Here is an 18,007-nt window from a genome sequence, read left to right as displayed (position 1 = left end):
TCAAGGGGGTGAAGCGCGTTAAGGTGTTTAGGGGGAGATTGCGATGTATAGAATTGCTTCATTTATAGAGCAAATATTGGAGCTTTTCATATCCTTGAATGGTGAGGCGGAGGCGGGCTCTCGGGTCCGGCACCCCGACTGCCGATTGGCGGAGGAGTCTGGAGCGGTGATGTGGATTTAGGAATGTTCCCGCTGTGTCTGAAGGACCGACCCAGGAAATAAACCAAAAAACATGCCCACTTTACCACCCTCTTTATATCTGCAGACTGCCTGTTCCGGCTGTGCCCCATGAACAGATATTCAGCTCAGAAACAGTTCTGGAAAGCGGCAAAACCCGGAGCCAGCAACACCACCGACACCGTCCTCCTCAACAAGCTGCATGTAAGTCCTCCGTCCACATACAGCCGACTTCTAGATTGTGAGCTCTCAGGATCAGGGCCTCTGATTCCTCCTGTATTGTAACTGTAATGTCTGCCCTCATATTGTAAAGCGCTGCGCAAACTGTTGGCGCCATATAAATCCTGTATTATAATAATAAAATATACCTAATATATAATATCCTGTATTATAAAATATATAATTCTGCTATTATAATAATAATAAATCCTGTATAATAATTTCTGTGCAAGTGACAATGTAGCAATCCGTCTCATTGTGTGTTTCAGCATGCAGCAGATTTGGAGAAAAAGCAAAATGATACGGAGAACCGCAAGCTCTTGGGAACAGTCATCCAGTACGGGAATGTCATTCAGGTGCAGTACTCTGTCGGGGGGGGGGGGGGGGTTGGGGGTTATCTTGTGGCTCACCGGTCACAAAGGTCGATCAATACATTTTTTATTCTAGAGGTATGTGCTGAATGCTAGGAGTCTGCCAGGGACACAACCCCCCCCCCCCCCCACCCCCCACCCACCTTCATTCTTCATGGTGCTCATCTCTAACAAATGCTTGGAGCTGGAGATGAGTACTGAGTACTGGCTACCAACACCGCCATTTTCCTCCCAGTTGCATTGTTGGGGGGGGGGGGGGGGGGTGTCCAGACATGTAGCTTGGCATCCTCCATCATGCAGGAAAATGGGACCAAGTATTCCATGTACCCGGGGGGGTGGGGGAGGGGTATGTAGGAGACTGTAATAATAGAGACTTCTTTGAATCCACAAACCATTACAGCTCCCATCTGCCACGGCTCTTCCAGGTTCTTATCCGGCTCACAGCACATACCGACCTGTAAGATCTTTGATGCCTCCACACAGGGCCACCATCAGTTCAGTTGGGGGGTCGGGCCCCCAGGCAGCTTTCTGGTGCAGACAGTCCCAAGGGCTGCTAATTGCAGTTCAGCTGCCCCCCCCCCCTTTCCCCCGGGCAGCACATCAGCTCCTCCCTCCTCCCGCCCGCTGTCAGCTGCTGCATCTGGGAGCCACACGGGGATTGGTTTCAGGGATTCCATAAACTGTGATTACTATGTTTGTGATTGATCAGGGAGCCTCTATACAGAGTGCTTCCTGTTCATTCATTGTGCAGTGCAGCTGAGGCGGCAGAGACAGGATATGGGAACCATATTACAATCGCTTGGTCTAAAAAGTGAGACATCGGGGGTCTTGGGATACCCCTGATATTTCACCGGAGCGCCCCCCTTCCCCCAACAGGCCTCTAAAATACATTAAAAAAGTAATTAATGGGCTCGTCCACACCGGCTGCATGAGTGATTTGTTCATGTGGCAGGAGCCATGTGGCAAGACCTCACTGGTGTGCCAATATCCGCTCTTCCAGTGAGGAAATAGCGGGTGGCAGAGAATTTACAGGAACTTCTTCAGAGGCAAATCATGGAACTAAAATGGTCTTTTACAAAGTATATTATAATAAAATACTGTATTCATAATATTTTTAAACCCAACACACATGTTTTGAATAGAAAGGGGCCCCCTGTCAGGTTTTTATTGCTCTGTCCCCACTAGAGGGATTCATGCTCTTTGTTGGTCCAGGTGACCACTGCCGGAAAGTGATGATTCCAAACTTTACAGCTGCCCTGGAGAGGCAAGTAAGGGGAAGATCTTCCAATGGGGACTCCTGTCTTGCCCCTCACATTGTCCTTTCACTTCCTGTTTTGGGGTAATTTGCACTTTACCTTCTATTCAACATCCAATGAGAGTTGAGAAGCTGATATCTAGACCTGGACGGGGCTCGGGAATTACCTTCATAAGAGACATTTTTAGGCTATTGATCGGTTTTCTCTTTTTAGCTGCTACACTTGAAGAGTAACAAGTACCTCACGGTGAACAAACGCCTCCCGGCTCTGCTGGAGAAGAACGCAATGCGGGTAACACTGGACGAGGCCGGCAATGAAGGCTCCTGGTTCTACATCCAACCATTTTACAAGCTGCGGTCCATCGGTGACAGTGTGAGTGATTGGGGGAGAGGATAGGGGAGGAGGGGAGATCCTACAAGGCTTGACTTCTCCTTCTCTTCACAAATAGGAGTTCCTCTCTTTATAGACATTGTAGTCGTATCTGCAGATCGCTAGTAATGGCGTTTTCCCCTTATTTATTAATTTTCTTCATATGAAAAGATACAATTCTTAAAGTGTGTGTGTGTATATATATATATATATATATATTATACCATTCTAATTAAATGCCTAAAAAATGAGGACCACCTCCTAATATAGTTCAGGGGTCTCCAGTGAAGGTCCTGGTAATCCCCCATCATACAAAGACATTGTAGAAAATTGTGCTCTGCCAAGGTTGTGGAAACACTTTGGTGAAGACCCTTTTCTGTTCCACTGTGACCCCCTCTGTGTACAAAGCCAGCTCCATACAGATACGGGACCTGCCCTTAACCCTATGAGGCCTTCCCAAAGGTGTTCAGTAGGTTTGAGGTCATGGAGGAACTTGTGTCCTGCACAGAGCCCTGACCTCTTCCCTACTGAACGCCTTTTGAGATGAATTTGGAAACCAATGTTGAGCCGGGTCTTTCTTTTTTTTTTTTGGTGCCCAACATGTGAGCCAGGTTTCCTCACCCAACATTAGTATCTGACCACACATATGGGACAAATGCCCACAGACACCCTACAAAAACTTGTGGAAATCCTTCACAGAAAAGTGGAGGCCCTTAGTCACAAAGGGGACAACTCCATATTAATGGCTGCGGGGGAAGGAGGGCAACTCCATAAAGACATGGTGTGACCAGTGTGGTGTGGAGGAACTCGACTGTCCAGCACAGAGCCCTGACCGCCTCCCTACTGGTCACCTGACCGCCTCCCTACTGGTCACCTGACCGCCTCCCTACTGGTCACCTGACCGCCTCCCTACTGGTCACCTTTTGGGGTGAATTGAAATGCTATTTTCAGCCATGTCTTTTGGATCTTTTTTTTTTTTTTGCCCAATGTAAGGCTGGATGTATGAGCCAGGTCTTCTCATCCAACATCAGTACTTGACCTCACAAATGGGCCCAGATTCCCACAGACACCCTCAAATTTGTGGAAAGTCCTCCCATAAAAATGGAGGATGTTACAGCCACATAAGGGGGCAAATACATATGACCATTTTGGAATGGGCGGTGTGGAGGGCAGGAGTGAACATTTCTTGACCATTTCATGCAAATCGGCCTATCCAAACTCCCCCCCCACCCCCCCCCCCCCCCCCCCCCCAAAGGAGCCCTCCTAAATATGTTCAGCTTTGGGGAACTCTTACTAAAATCAGTTAATTGGGAATCAATTTGAAAAAATGCCTCTTACATTAGTGGTTAGAAATCCACCCTGAAAGAATGTGACTCTGTAAATCGGCCCATTCAGTTTAAAGCTGTAGTAAACCGCAGAAAAGAAAACAAATCTGCAACACAATAGCATGATGTGCTAGTATGCATCACATACTATCACATTATGAAATACGTTGGAGAGAAGCTCCCGTAGTGTGGCCGGTCACCGCTGAGGGGGCAGACATGTTCCCTGGTGTTTTCTCCTGGGTTTGCGGGCTTCAGCGCTGTGAGTGGCCGGAGGCGTGATGATGTCACTCCTGTGTGTGGGAGTCCTCCGTTCCAACAGATATTCGCTGGACCCTCAGAGCGCATGCGCTGCTGTCAGTGGCTGCATGCAGGGCGAACATCTCCTAAACTCTGCAGGTTTACAAGAGATTCATTTTACCTACAGGTAAGTTTTATTATAGACCTTATTATAGACATACCTGTAGTAAAAATGACCACGGAACAATACAACCGCTTTAAAGTGTCTGTATATCCGCACATACAAAACCTGTAAGGCAAAGGTATAATGAGCTAGTATACAGCCCATACTAGCTCATTATGAAATACTCGCCTTAGAACAAGGTGACATGTTCCCGCTGCGTTTCTTTCGGAGCAGCGATGTCGTCACTCCTGCACATGTGCGGGGAGACTTCTTTCCAGTAAGGTCTGGCACTTCAGCCGGACATTCACAGCGCATGCGTTGCTGGTGTCAGCGGCTGCATGCAAAGTGACCTACACGGTTTAGGAAACATTCATTTTACCTACAGGTAGGCCCCATTATAGACCAGTGATGGCGAACCTCGGCACCCCAGATGTTTTGGAACTACATTTCCCATGATGCTCCACTACACTGTACAGGGCCAGAGCATCATGGGGAATGTAGTTCTGAAACCTCTGGGGTGCCGAGGTTCCCCATCACTGTTATAGGCTTAGCAAAATATAATAAAGAAAAAGTTGCACTGCTAATAACTCAAGTTGCATAATCTCAGCAACTACCATCACCACTGCGACAAATTGTATGTGAAATGAATGGTGATAAAAATGCAGCGCTGGGAAATAACCGAACGCATCCAAACGTCACCTGTGAAGAGAGCTGCGTCACTAAATGATGTGTGAGAAGAGATGATACAAATATATATAAGAATCCACTAAAATCATTCCATGTATAAAAGATGGTGAGTAATCTCAGGCGTCCGTGGCACAAGAACGGGCTAAAAACATTCACAGTACAGTCCTATGACAAAGAACAATCGACCTCTAAACCACAAGAGTCCCAAATCCCTCCACATGGCGGTGTGAAGTCAATTGGAGATGAGTGGGAAATATTATTTTCTTATGATGAAAATTGAAAGGTGTATAATGTGAGCCGACATCCACATAGGACAATCTGGGTTGTACATCAAACGCCAAAGAAGGGGAATGAATACTCTGACCCCGAAGCGTGGACGCCGACAGCCGGCGAGTCAATCCAGCATGAATGGATGGTCTCCAACGAACTGGTCAGCCAGGACTGTCGCAGTTAGGACGATATACTTCTCCATCTATATCCAGGGGTGAATCGATCGTCTCCAATGAACGCCTCCGCCAGGACTGTCGCAGTTAGGACAGTATTCTTCTGCGTCTATATATTAAGGGCTCCAGCCGGCAGGTGTACTAAATTAGCGGCTGTATAAAGAGCCTAGGAGACTATATACCCGACATCTACTGGGGCATAAATGATGAAACGCGTCGGGTAATAGTCTGCCAGGCTCTTTATACCACACTCATTGTAGTATCTTTTTGTGATCACGCTATGTACACATCTTAATTGATGGTCTGTACATTTTTATTTTTATGCAATTAAAACCCTTTTTGTCTTGGATTTATCTGCACTATGTGGAGGCCTTTTTTTTTTTTTTTATCCCATGACAAATGCTGTCAGTCAGATATTCACTAACACCTGCCGGCTGGAGCCCTTGTTGTGAACATCCAACACAGATCTCTCTGGATATAGACGCACACATATACTGTCCTAACTGCAACAGTTCTGGTTGGGGCATTCATTGGAGACGATCGATTCACCCCTGGATATAGATTGAGACGTATACTGTCCCGGCTGACCAGTTTGTTGGAGACCATCAATTCATGCTTCATTGACTCACCGCCATCAGCGTGTGTGCGTCCACGCTTTGGGGTAAGGCCCCTTTCACACTGGGGCGGAAGCGGCGTCGGCAGTAAAATGGCGCTAATTTTAGCGGCGGTATTCGGCTGCTAGCGGAGGTGGTTTTACCCCCCTGCTAGCGGCTGCTGCAGCAACGCTTTGCCGGCAGGTATAGCCACGCTGCCATGTTGATTTCAATGGGCAGGAGCAGTATACACGCCGCTCCAAAGATGCGGCTTGCAGGACTTTTTTTTTTCTGTCCTGCCAGCGCACCGCTCCTGTGTGAGCCCTCGGGGACTCACATTGGAGACAAAACAGCGGCTGTTTCAGGGCACTTTGCAGCCGCTATTTTTAGCACTGTAGTGCCTGCAAAGCGCCCCAATGTGTAAGGGGTCTAAGTTTTTCGTTCCTCCTCTTTTGGAGTTTGTACAACCCCGATTGTTGTATGTGGATGTCGGCTCATACATTATATACTGTTATAGGCTTACCTATAGGTAAAAAAATAAAGGGTATACAATCACTTTAAAGCTCCCAGAAAACGGACCACACTGGGGGAAGGATGTGCTTCTATGACTAGCATGGTCAGTTTATAATAGGAAAGCGATGGACTGGCAGGATCACCATGGATTTCACACACGGAAGCAATACAAAGTACGGGAGACTTCTTTTTTTAGTACAAGGTACAGCAACCACATACAGGGATACCCCACTTTTAAGTACACAATGGGGACCAGAGCATGTATGTAAAATGAAAATGTAATTAAAGTGAAGCAATACCCTTTTTTACTTCTGGGGTGTCAAGGGCTATAGTGGGGGGGGGGGGGGGGTCAGGGAGGGTGTCTTCTAGTAGTGGGGAATCTGAACTATCCATGCATGGGTTACTCAGCAGCAACTTTTAGCTTGGACCACTTTACATCCACTCCACGGGTATGTCCTGGCAGGCATGTCTTCATTCACCGCTATGTCTTCATTCACCGCTATGTCTTCATTCACCGCTATGTCTTCATTCACCGCTATGTCTTCATTCACCGCTATGCCTTCATTCACCGCTATGCCTTCATTCACCGCTATGCCTTCATTCACCGCTATGTCCTCGCGAGTGTATGTAAAGTGAGTGTACATAAAGCGGGGTATGCCTGCATCAGGAATATGGAATGTTGGGGTAACATTCTGTGAAGGTGATTGGTGTCATGCTGCTGGGTGGAGAACGGCGGGTGTAGAATATGGTTGAGGATTCAGTTGGTTCCACTTTTTTTTCCCCCCCCTCAGTTTCTAAATTTGGTGTCTTGTGAAGGAAATTCATTGTTGACACTTCTCTCCCGTTCAGCTTTCTGAACACCTTGTAATTCCTCCAGCTATGTTGTGGCTTTTTGTGAAATTAAATACTAAACACGAGTGTTGGGTTGTATAATTGGCAACAATGTGTGACTTCCTGCATAGAGACATCTTATTGCATCGCACTAAAAATACACAACTGACATGTACACATTGGAACTGCACTTCAAATCCTGTTCAGCTGTTTCTGTGGTTTGCACATCAATGTGTGTGTATATATTACCAAGATTACTAGATTGTTTCCTATTCTCTGCCTAATTATGGTCATCTACTATGTACAACCACTTCATTGCCTGTAGAAGGCGATGCAGGGGGCCACAAGGTTTACCACTGATGCTGCAGTGTGGCATGTATGTGTGGATCACAGGAACATCCAGACAGCGTTAAACAAAACAAAACTTTGCCAGTTAAGGTGGTGTATGCGTGTGTGTGTGTGTGTGTGTGTGTGTGTGTGTGTGTGTGTGTGCATGCGTGTGTGTGTGTGTGAGGATTGCTCTGAGTTCAGTTTTCGGATCCTGGAGTCGGTGGTGGTTGCACTGTCCCTTTTATGGCCGAATCCACAACTCTTCAGGAACACGAGAAGCATTGAGGGTGTTTTGTAAAAAAAAAAAAATCGGGAGTTCTTTGAGAACAGACCGTACAGAATAAATAGTCCCATAAACAGTATACAGTGCCGTACAGAACTGACAATTATGCTGACATATTGGTTTTATTTTTTGGCTGCTTCCTCCCCGTTGTAGAATGGGGGGGTTGTGGTGTTGATGGTAATAGTTTCCAGCAGAACGTTCAATGAATTCCCTCGTTTTCGGCTTCTGTGTAAAGCCACCATTTATTTTATTTATTTTTTCTTGTTTTAACGTTCCCCATGGATACATGAAGGGTCCTCCGGGTCAGAACTCGGGGGGGGGGGGGGGGGGGGGGGTGGGTGGGTTGTTGGATGTTCAGTGGGACGCCTCGGGGTCTGGTATCATTTGGGTCAGACGGAATGTTTCTCTTCCAGTCACTCGGGGCCGTGATGTCGGCACATATCGGGAGACGTTTATTCATTGGGTGGCTGCGGAAGGGTCACTCCAGAGACCTTCTGTAACAAATGGTGAAGAGTACCGGCCATGCTGGAGACTCGTAGAAATGTCGGATATTTCCTGCACTTACCACCCTGTGTCTTCTTCTTGTAGGTGGTCATCGGTGATAAAGTTGTCCTTAACCCCGTCAATGCTGGGCAGCCATTGCACGCCAGCAGCCACCAGCTAGCGGATAACCCCGGATGTAATGAGGTGAGTCACAGTATGTGTACATCATTGTACCTATATATACTATACATGCTATACATGCTATACATGCTATACATGCTATACATGCTATACAAAGTCATTTGGGCTTTGTCTGACTTTCTCCTATCGCATGTTTATAAGAAATGTTATTAGTCTTGTGTATATCCACTATACAGCGGGAAAATGCTGATCGTCTCCCCTGCAGATTGTGTAAGTTTGCCCACTTACATAGAAATGAAGGGTCTATCATTTCTATCATATGATGGAGACAGAATATCAACCAAAAATCCTGAAAAATCACACAATACATACATGTTATAAATGGTGTTGCAGTTCAGGGAGTAAACAGTTTTTGATTTCCTACCAACCAATGATGCAGTCACCAAACAAACCATTGGTAACACAATACTCCGCCATGGATTGAAATCCTGCAGCCCCCGCAAGGTCCCCCTCCTCAGGAAGACACATGGACAGGTCCCCCTCTTCGGGGAAGACACATGGACAGGTCCCCCTCTTCGGGGAAGACACATGGACAGGTCCCCCTCTTCGGGGAAGACACATGGACAGGTCCCCCTCTTCGGGGAAGACACATGGACAGGTCCCCCTCTTCGGGGAAGACACATGGACAGGTCCCCCTCTTCGGGGAAGACACATGGACAGGTCCCCCTCTTCGGGGAAGACACATGGACAGGTCCCCCTCTTCGGGGAAGACACATGGACAGGTCCCCCTCTTCGGGGAAGACACATGGACAGGTCCCCCTCTTCGGGGAAGACACATGGACAGGTCCCCCTCTTCGGGGAAGACACATGGACAGGTCCCCCTCTTCGGGGAAGACACATGGACAGGTCCCCTCTTCGGGGAAGACACATGGACAGGTCCCCCTCTTCGGGGAAGACACATGGACAGGTCCCCCTCTTCGGGGAAGACACATGGACAGGTCCCCCTCTTCGGGGAAGACACATGGACAGGTCCCCCTCTTCGGGGAAGACACATGGACAGGTCCCCCTCTTCGGGGAAGACACATGGACAGGTCCCCCTCTTCGGGGAAGACACATGGACAGGTCCCCCTCTTCGGGGAAGACACATGGACAGGTCCCCCTCTTCGGGGAAGACACATGGACAGGTCCCCCTCTTCGGGGAAGACACATGGACAGGTCCCCCTCTTCGGGGAAGACACATGGACAGGTCCCCCTCTTCGGGGAAGACACATGGACAGGTCCCCCTCTTCGGGGAAGACACATGGACAGGTCCCCCTCTTCGGGGAAGACACATGGACAGGTCCCCCTCTTCGGGGAAGACACATGGACAGGTCCCCCTCTTCGGGGAAGACACATGGACAGGTCCCCCTCTTCGGGGAAGACACATGGACAGGTCCCCCTCTTCGGGAAGACACATGGACAGGTCCCCCTCTTCGGGGAAGACACATGGACAGGTCCCCCTCTTCGGGGAAGACACATGGACAGGTCCCCCTCTTCGGGGAAGACACATGGACAGGTCCCCCTCTTCGGGGAAGACACATGGACAGGTCCCCCTCTTCGGGGAAGACACATGGACAGGTCCCCCTCTTCGGGGAAGACACATGGACAGGTCCCCCTCTTCGGGGAAGACACATGGACAGGTCCCCCTCTTCGGGGAAGACACATGGACAGGTCCCCCTCTTCGGGGAAGACACATGGACAGGTCCCCCTCTTCGGGGAAGACACATGGACAGGTCCCCCTCTTCGGGGAAGACACATGGACAGGTCCCCCTCTTCGGGGAAGACACATGGACAGGTCCCCCTCTTCGGGGAAGACACATGGACAGGTCCCCCTCTTCGGGGAAGACACATGGACAGGTCCCCCTCTTCGGGGAAGACACATGGACAGGTCCCCCTCTTCGGGGAAGACACATGGACAGGTCCCCCTCTTCGGGGAAGACACATGGACAGGTCCCCCTCTTCGGGGAAGACACATGGACAGGTCCCCCTCTTCGGGGAAGACACATGGACAGGTCCCCCTCTTCGGGGAAGACACATGGACAGGTCCCCCTCTTCGGGGAAGACACATGGACAGGTCCCCCTCTTCGGGGAAGACACATGGACAGGTCCCCCTCTTCGGGGAAGACACATGGACAGGTCCCCCTCTTCGGGGAAGACACATGGACAGGTCCCCCTCTTCGGGGAAGACACATGGACAGGTCCCCCTCTTCGGGGAAGACACATGGACAGGTCCCCCTCTTCGGGGAAGACACATGGACAGGTCCCCCTCTTCGGGGAAGACACATGGACAGGTCCCCCTCTTCGGGGAAGACACATGGACAGGTCCCCCTCTTCGGGGAAGACACATGGACAGGTCCCCCTCTTCGGGGAAGACACATGGACAGGTCCCCCTCTTCGGGGAAGACACATGGACAGGTCCCCCTCTTCGGGGAAGACACATGGACAGGTCCCCCTCTTCGGGGAAGACACATGGACAGGTCCCCCTCTTCGGGGAAGACACATGGACAGGTCCCCCTCTTCGGGGAAGACACATGGACAGGTCCCCCTCTTCGGGGAAGACACATGGACAGGTCCCCCTCTTCGGGGAAGACACATGGACAGGTCCCCCTCTTTGGGGAAGACACATGGACAGGTCCCCCTCTTTGGGGAAGACACATGGACAGGTCCCCCTCTTCGGGGAAGACACATGGACAGGTCCGTCTGAAGTTTGCCAGTGAACATCTAAATGATTCAGAGAAGGATCGGGGAGAAAGTTCTGTGATCAGATGAGACCAAAATTCAGCTCTTTGGCATCAACTCGACTCACTGTCTTTGGAGGAAGAAAAATGGTGACTATGACCCTAAGAACACCATCCCTACAGTCACACACAGAGGTGGGAACATGAACACCATCCCTACAGTCACACACACAGGTGGGAACATGAACACCATCCCTACAGTGACACGGAGGGGGGAACATGATTCTTTGGGGCTGTTTCTCTGATAAAGCTACAGGCCGACATTGCCGCATTGAGGGGCCAATGGACGGGGCCATGTATTGTAAGATGTTGGCGAACCTTCTTCCCTCATCCAGAACACTGAAGATGGGTCATGGATGAGTCTTCCAGCATAACAATGACCCAAAACATACCACCAAGGCACCAAAGGAGTGGCTCAAGAAGAAGCACAGTAAGGTCATGGAGTGGTCTCAACAGTCTCCAGACCTTAATCCCATAGAAAATGTATGGAGGAGCTGAAACTTTGAGTTGCCAAGAGACCTTCAGGATTTAGAGAAGATCTGTAGAGAAGAGAGGAGAAAATCCCTCCTGAGATGTGGAAACCTCATCACCACCTACAAGAGACGTCTGACCTCTGTGATCACCAACAAGGGTTTCTCCACCAACTACTAAGGGGATCAAATACTTATTTTAATGTTTGTATCATGTGATTTTTCTTGTTTTCTGGTTGATATTGTAAGTGGGCAAAATTAACAAATTTGCAGCAAATCAAATTCTTTTTCCTCACTGTCTGCAACCTACAATTTGCATTGAGGGGTGAATTATTAGTAATGTAATACTATTGGGGCCCACTTACACTCTTATGTAATGTATGAATTTATTTCCGGTAGTACTTTGTTTACAGTACGGGTTCCAACAAAAACTGTTGCCTTTTAAAGCACAAATTCTGACACTTTAACGTGAAAGTCAATAGAAATTCATTAAACATAGAACCTGCATTTTGATCTGTTGGCAACAGTTATTACCAATAAACATGTGCACTTCGTTTTATTTGTTTTTTTTTTATTTTTTTAAACGAATTTCGACAAATTTGATAATTCAGAAACATCCGAATTATCGAAAACCCGTTTTAACAAATTCGGAAGTCTGAAATAACGAAAATTTTAATACCTATAAATCCTGATTACCTATAAACTCAAATTTGGCTGTTGGAGAATGTAATGAATACATTTTTATCCAACGTTACTAATTATACAAAATGACGAATGTCGTATCTAAACGAATGGAACGGAACAAATTAAGTTTTTATTATTTGTTACAATAATAATTAAAAATGTTAATTCGTTCCATTTGTTTAGATGCGGCAGTCGTTATTTCGGATAATTCGTAACTTGTGATAAATTCTATTCGTTGCGTTCACTAACAGCCAAATTTGAAAGGAAATTCCAATACTTATGATTTAGAATTTTAAACATATGGTCTCTCTCCTTGTACAGTTTTTAGCCCTGAAGAAGGGATTCTATAATCCATGAAACGCATTGGTTGTGCATTTTAACAATTTCTCCAATAAAATCTTGGACCCCTACCAATTCATAACTCATTTTTTTTTTTTTTTTTAAAGTTCTTCATCCACCAGAACAGATGGCACTTGAATTGCAGATAGAGAATGTCTGCATCCCTATATGTGGGCTCGGTTTACAGCAGCCTTTATAAAGCTTTTCTCTCCAGGAGAATCCTTTAAAATTTCGAGATGTTGGGCAACCACTTCCAAAAAACGATATATTGGGGATCAGCAGGAAATAATTCCCCCTCAACATTAGTGGTCGAAATTCCCCCAAAGATCATTGAAGTCATGCCGTTGGCTTTGCCAAATAGCATTGGTCCTAGAACTTTGTAGGCTCCATCAAATGGAAGGCCCATCAACCACAGAACCCTGTTGGATAATAGCTGATCCACGGACACAATCGGTATCATTGTCCCCAAACACCCAAGACAACTGTTCCAGAAGACCTGAATAATGGTTGATGTTCCAGAACATTCTAATGGTTCTTTTTTGCTCCTTGGTTGTAGGTGAATTCAGTGAACTGTAACACCAGCTGGAAGATTGTGCTTTTCATGAAGTGGAGTGACAACAAAGATGACATCCTGAAGGGGGTGAGTGAGAAAATCTGGAGGAAGATGTGGAAACTGGGATTTGGGGAGTTTTTTTTGTTTTTTTTTGGAATGTCTACATTTATCCGCACTGTAGGTACAGCCAGGGGCAAAGTTCAACTACTTTGGTCACTGATGCATTAAGGAAATCTGGGTACCTCTGTCTTTTCTGTCTTTTCTGTCTTTTCTGTCTTTTCTGTCTTTTCTGTCTTTTCTGTCTTTTCTGTCTTTTCTGTCTTCTCTCTCTATCACCTCTATCTCTACACACCATGAATGTGCCCCTGTGTTGCAGTGAAGGGTGGAAGGTTAGTTGCTGTCGCTGTTTGGAGTTTGTGGAGTGACTTGGCCGCCTTTTTGGTTTTTATTAAGTATCATAGGACAGTCTAGGGCTGTGTGAGGTCCTGGCCTTGTTCTGAGATCACATGGCTGATGGGTGGGCAGGTGTTGGAGGAGGCTGTGCCATACTTGGCAAGAAAATCTCAAAGCATAGACTGTCTAATACATCTAATGGTGTCCAAAATTAATGCCCAGCTTAAAGCTAAAACCGTTTCTAAAGCTGCTCATTTTTTGCTTCTGAAGCGATTGTGCTCCATGTACCTGGCTCTCTTCTCATGCTGAATGGACCTGGCACTGTACAGGCCACTGGAAAAAAAAAATAATCCTGCCCAGCTTATGCCAAGTGTGTGTGATCATTGGGTGGTAACATCCGCTCTGGGAGGCACGGGTGGTGGAGGGGGTCAGGCATGGCCAGCTACGGTGACACTGGTAAGTCCCCCCATATTGTAACCAGAGAGCACTTTAAAGGCTGCACAACCTGTGTTTGTATGTTTCCTGATGTTCTACATTAATGTTTCCCCCACCGCCAAGAACCCCCCCGTTCAGCTCCTCATATGACTGCACTTGGGAGTTAAAGTGGAAGTAACCCCCCCCCCTATTGTTTTCAGCCAAGGAAGCCGCCATCTTGGCCTCTGTTTTAATATTCAACTGCCATGATGCTGCACATGCGATTAGTTATGACACCGGCATTGGTTGGTTTGGTTATCCTCTCGACCAAACTCGCAATCTGACAGTTACATTCCCAGCACTTGCCGGGAAACTCGCTGTTTTTCTGAAATTGTTAAATCAATGGGTTTACTTCCGCTGGAACCAGATGAAGACTATACATTGTTGAGCAGTGACCAATTGGAAAGCTTTGACTCTGGAGAATCTCTTTAAAGCTGCATTGTAATGATGCCCCATGTGGGAATCTCCTCTGTCTGATGGATGGTGGTGCCTTCTTCTTCTTCTTGCAGGGTGACGTTGTGCGGTTGTTCCATGCAGAGCAGGAGAAGTTCCTGACGTGTGATGACCATAGAAAGAAACAGTATGTATTTCTCAGGACCACCGGCCGCCAGTCCGCCACCTCTGCCACCAGCTCCAAGGCATTATGGGAAGTGGAGGTGAGCCAACAATGACCCGATGGTCCTCATTTATGATTGAAACGCTCAGCGATCCAGCGAAATGTCTGTCGTTTGTCTTCTCTGTAGGGGTTTAGGGCTTGGAAGCAAAATTTTAACTCCAAATATGTCTGACCCTATTCAGCCTTGAGAAACCTTTCAATAAAATGGTGTACAGTGAGCTTATTACAAGGGACTAAGAAGGAAAAGGTGTTCTAAAAAGATAAACGGTGCATGATTTTGTAAGAGAACCTGTTATGGTCATTTTCTTTTGGCCCATTAGCCAAGAAGCTTTTATACGGCCACTCAGGACGATTTTGGGGTCTCTTCTAGAACTGATTTTCTTTAATGGGGTAAATCCAATCCTTGAAATCTCATATGTGTGTCACCATGTTTGATCTCCGTTCCAATGGAGACCACAAGAGGCCGATTCTACAAACCTTATGTAGACGTGTCACTGCAGAGAACCCGCCCCAGACATTACCATGCAGCCATTGCTGGAGTGCTGGTAGGCAGGACATGGTTGTGAAGAGGATGCAGGTTTGACTCCATTGGCCGGCCGTGAAGTAAAATTAACCAGATCTAAAAATCGGACAAATGTAGTTGGCGGTTAATGTTTCGTACTTTTTGTTCCTTGTTTGGTAGGTTGTCCAGCATGACCCGTGTAGAGGAGGCGCTGGCTACTGGAACAGCCTATTCAGATTTAAACATTTGGCAACTGGACATTACCTGGCGGCGGAGGTGAGTGAGGAACCCCAAAGGCCTTGAACTTCCTTTTTTGCCCCTAGGACCACATTGCCGTAGCAGGAAGTTGACAAAGCTTTTCAAGCCGTGTAAATTTGTAGGCTTCTAGGACTTTCTCCAACTGGAGCCGTCTCAGAAATCTCCAACTGTATTAAGTAACCAGCCATGACTTCTATTTGCTGCTCCCCCCTCCCCCCCAGCAGGTGGCTTTAGAACAGGTACACTTTTTTTTTAATTTTTATTTTCTCACTGTACGGTTCTTTCCTCAGGTGAACCCTGACTATGAGGCAGGTAGCCTGGAAGCTGAGGTCTCAGTAAGTATGGCAGGTAGAAGCCTTGGTGCCTTAACCCACCTCCACCCAACATGACCCAGCTTGGTTAACCCATTACCAACCCTTGACGCTGTGCCCCCCCCCAACCCTTGATGCTGTGCCAGGTCCGCATTTTCCCTGGTGGCATTTATTCACGCTGCCCAGCCCCCCCCCCCCCCCTCAGCTTCCCCTATCAGCATCTTCTCCAGCTGCCCAGCCCCCCGGCTTCCATGCAATACTCGCCCATTTCATGGCTGTCTCCACCAACCGAGCTCCATGGTACATATACTGCAGAGGATGTACATAACGTCACTAATGGTATTCATGTGTTTAGCTATTCCCTGAGATTATTCCATTGGCTGAATAATCCAAAAGCCACAAAACACCTTTTTGTGGTGAATTCTCTTCATGCCGAATCATTGGAACATTTTAGCATTCTGAAGGTCTTGAGATGTTTCAGTTCATAAATTGCTTTCGTTGTCCTGGCTTGTGGAAGGATGGCGGTGTAAATATCTGAGAATGCCGGGCATCGTGCCAACCAGCACTTGTTTTATCTTGATGCCCCCTGGAGGATATCCGAGCCGGCTGGTTGTATTTTATGTATGGAGATTTTGTGCTTGTTTTCCATGTTTAACCCTGGAAGGTCATTTTTAACCAGTTCATCCCAAACCCCCCCCCCAGGAGGTGAGCAGTTTTTACATTTCTGCTCTGGATAAGTCTATTCTTCAGCCATGACATTGGCATGAAAGTGGAGCTCCACCCAAAAGGGGAAGTTCGGCTTGTTTGCCCCTCCACTGCCATATTTGGCACTTTTTTTTTGGGGGGGGGGGTACCTGGCTTTAACAAGTAGCCATTCCCACATCCGGCTCAGATCGCCGCGGTGACCTAAACCGGAAGTTTGCCCCCTACCCCTCTTGCAGCCTTCTAGGACATGTCTCAGGTCCCAGAAGACTACAGGACCGTTCACAAAGCGCAGTATAAAACAGGCTGTGAAGCTGCGAGGCTGAATCACTTCCCGTTTCCCTTACTTGTGATTCCGGCGCCTGGAGCGGATGGAAGAATCGGCTCGGGTGAGTACATCGCGGGATCCCTGGGCAGGTAATGTGTCCTTATATTAAAGGTCAACGGCTGCAGGATTTGTAGCTTTCATTTCAAGATTTAAAATTTCATCAAATGCATTTTTTTTTTGTCCAATGCTCATTAAAAAAAAAAAAAAAAAAAGTTGTAGATTAAAAGTATCAACTTTGATTTTCTAATCTGTCCTTTTTTAAAATTTTATGATTTTTATACGAAACATTGCAAAGTTATTTACAACTGAAATAAAAGGATTTTTTTTAAATTTTGTGCTTTTATTTAAACCTGACCAAAAAAACTAAAATAAAACGCTTAAATATTATAAAAGAAAAATATCAGTTGGAAAATACGAGGGGAGAAGGAAGGAGTTAAAGGGGTTTTAAAGGTTTATTTTATTTTATTTATTTTTAAATGACAAATCTGTCATACTTCCTCTGTGCAGTTGGTTTTGCACAGAGTGGCCCCGATTCTCCTCTTCTAGGGTCCCTCTGTGGTGCTCCTCCTCTTTTTAAATGCCCCCTCGGAGAAGCCATTTCCATGGGGACACTCGTGCTCCCAAGTCCTGCTGCGTCCATTGATAGACAGCAGGACTCGGTCCTGCCCCCCCCCCCCGACTCCCGCATCACTGGATTTGATTGACGGCAGTGGGAGCCAATCGCTCCTGCTGCTTTCAATCCATCCAATGAGGACAAGACACCATCTGGAGCTGCTGTGCTCATCCCCGTCGTTGGAACAATCGCGTTCAGGTAAGTAAAGGGGGGTTGGGGGGGGAGTGGCTGCTGTACTACAGAAGGTATTTTGCCTTAATGCATATAATGCAAACCTCGAGGGTTTACAACCCCGTAGGGGGGATTAGGGTCATCTTGGGGTTAATAAGGGGTTAAATAGACAAATCTTGATAAACTTTTTTCCATACTTCTCAGATTGCTTTAACTGACATCTGTGTCTGGAAGTTCATCCCTTTGACCTGCAGAGTAGATACAGAAGCAACAATGTTACTTTGTATCTCTATTCCATTTCAGATTTTTTTTTATAAACAACGTTACTTTGTATCTATTCCATTTAGGAACGATGTTTATAAACAGTGTTACTTTGTAGTATCTGAACACGGCAT

The 18,007-nt window shown here is 47.2% G+C and overlaps 1 protein-coding gene across 1 annotated transcript in view; it reads left to right on the top strand.

The window, feature by feature from the left end:
- Nucleotides 1-265: 265 nt before the first annotated feature.
- LOC143959277 (inositol 1,4,5-trisphosphate-gated calcium channel ITPR1) overlaps nucleotides 266-18,007 on the top strand; it is a gene marked incomplete at both ends in the record, with an annotated part of 56,071 nt that continues 38,329 nt past the window's right edge. The window contains 8 exon segments of the mRNA XM_077467952.1: nucleotides 266-381; nucleotides 666-752; nucleotides 2,237-2,395; nucleotides 8,386-8,484; nucleotides 13,248-13,331; nucleotides 14,621-14,767; nucleotides 15,410-15,505; nucleotides 15,778-15,822. Of these exon segments, the coding sequence (XP_077324078.1) occupies nucleotides 266-381; nucleotides 666-752; nucleotides 2,237-2,395; nucleotides 8,386-8,484; nucleotides 13,248-13,331; nucleotides 14,621-14,767; nucleotides 15,410-15,505; nucleotides 15,778-15,822 (833 nt within the window).

The sequence above is a fragment of the Lithobates pipiens genome, unplaced genomic scaffold, assembly GCF_037356315.1.
Source record: "Lithobates pipiens isolate NorthernLeopardFrog02 unplaced genomic scaffold, aLitPip1_a1.2 Scaffold_69, whole genome shotgun sequence".
NCBI lineage: Eukaryota > Metazoa > Chordata > Amphibia > Anura > Ranidae > Lithobates > Lithobates pipiens.
Note: the sequence above shows the minus strand (reverse complement) of the source record. Positions and strands in the feature narration are given on the sequence as shown.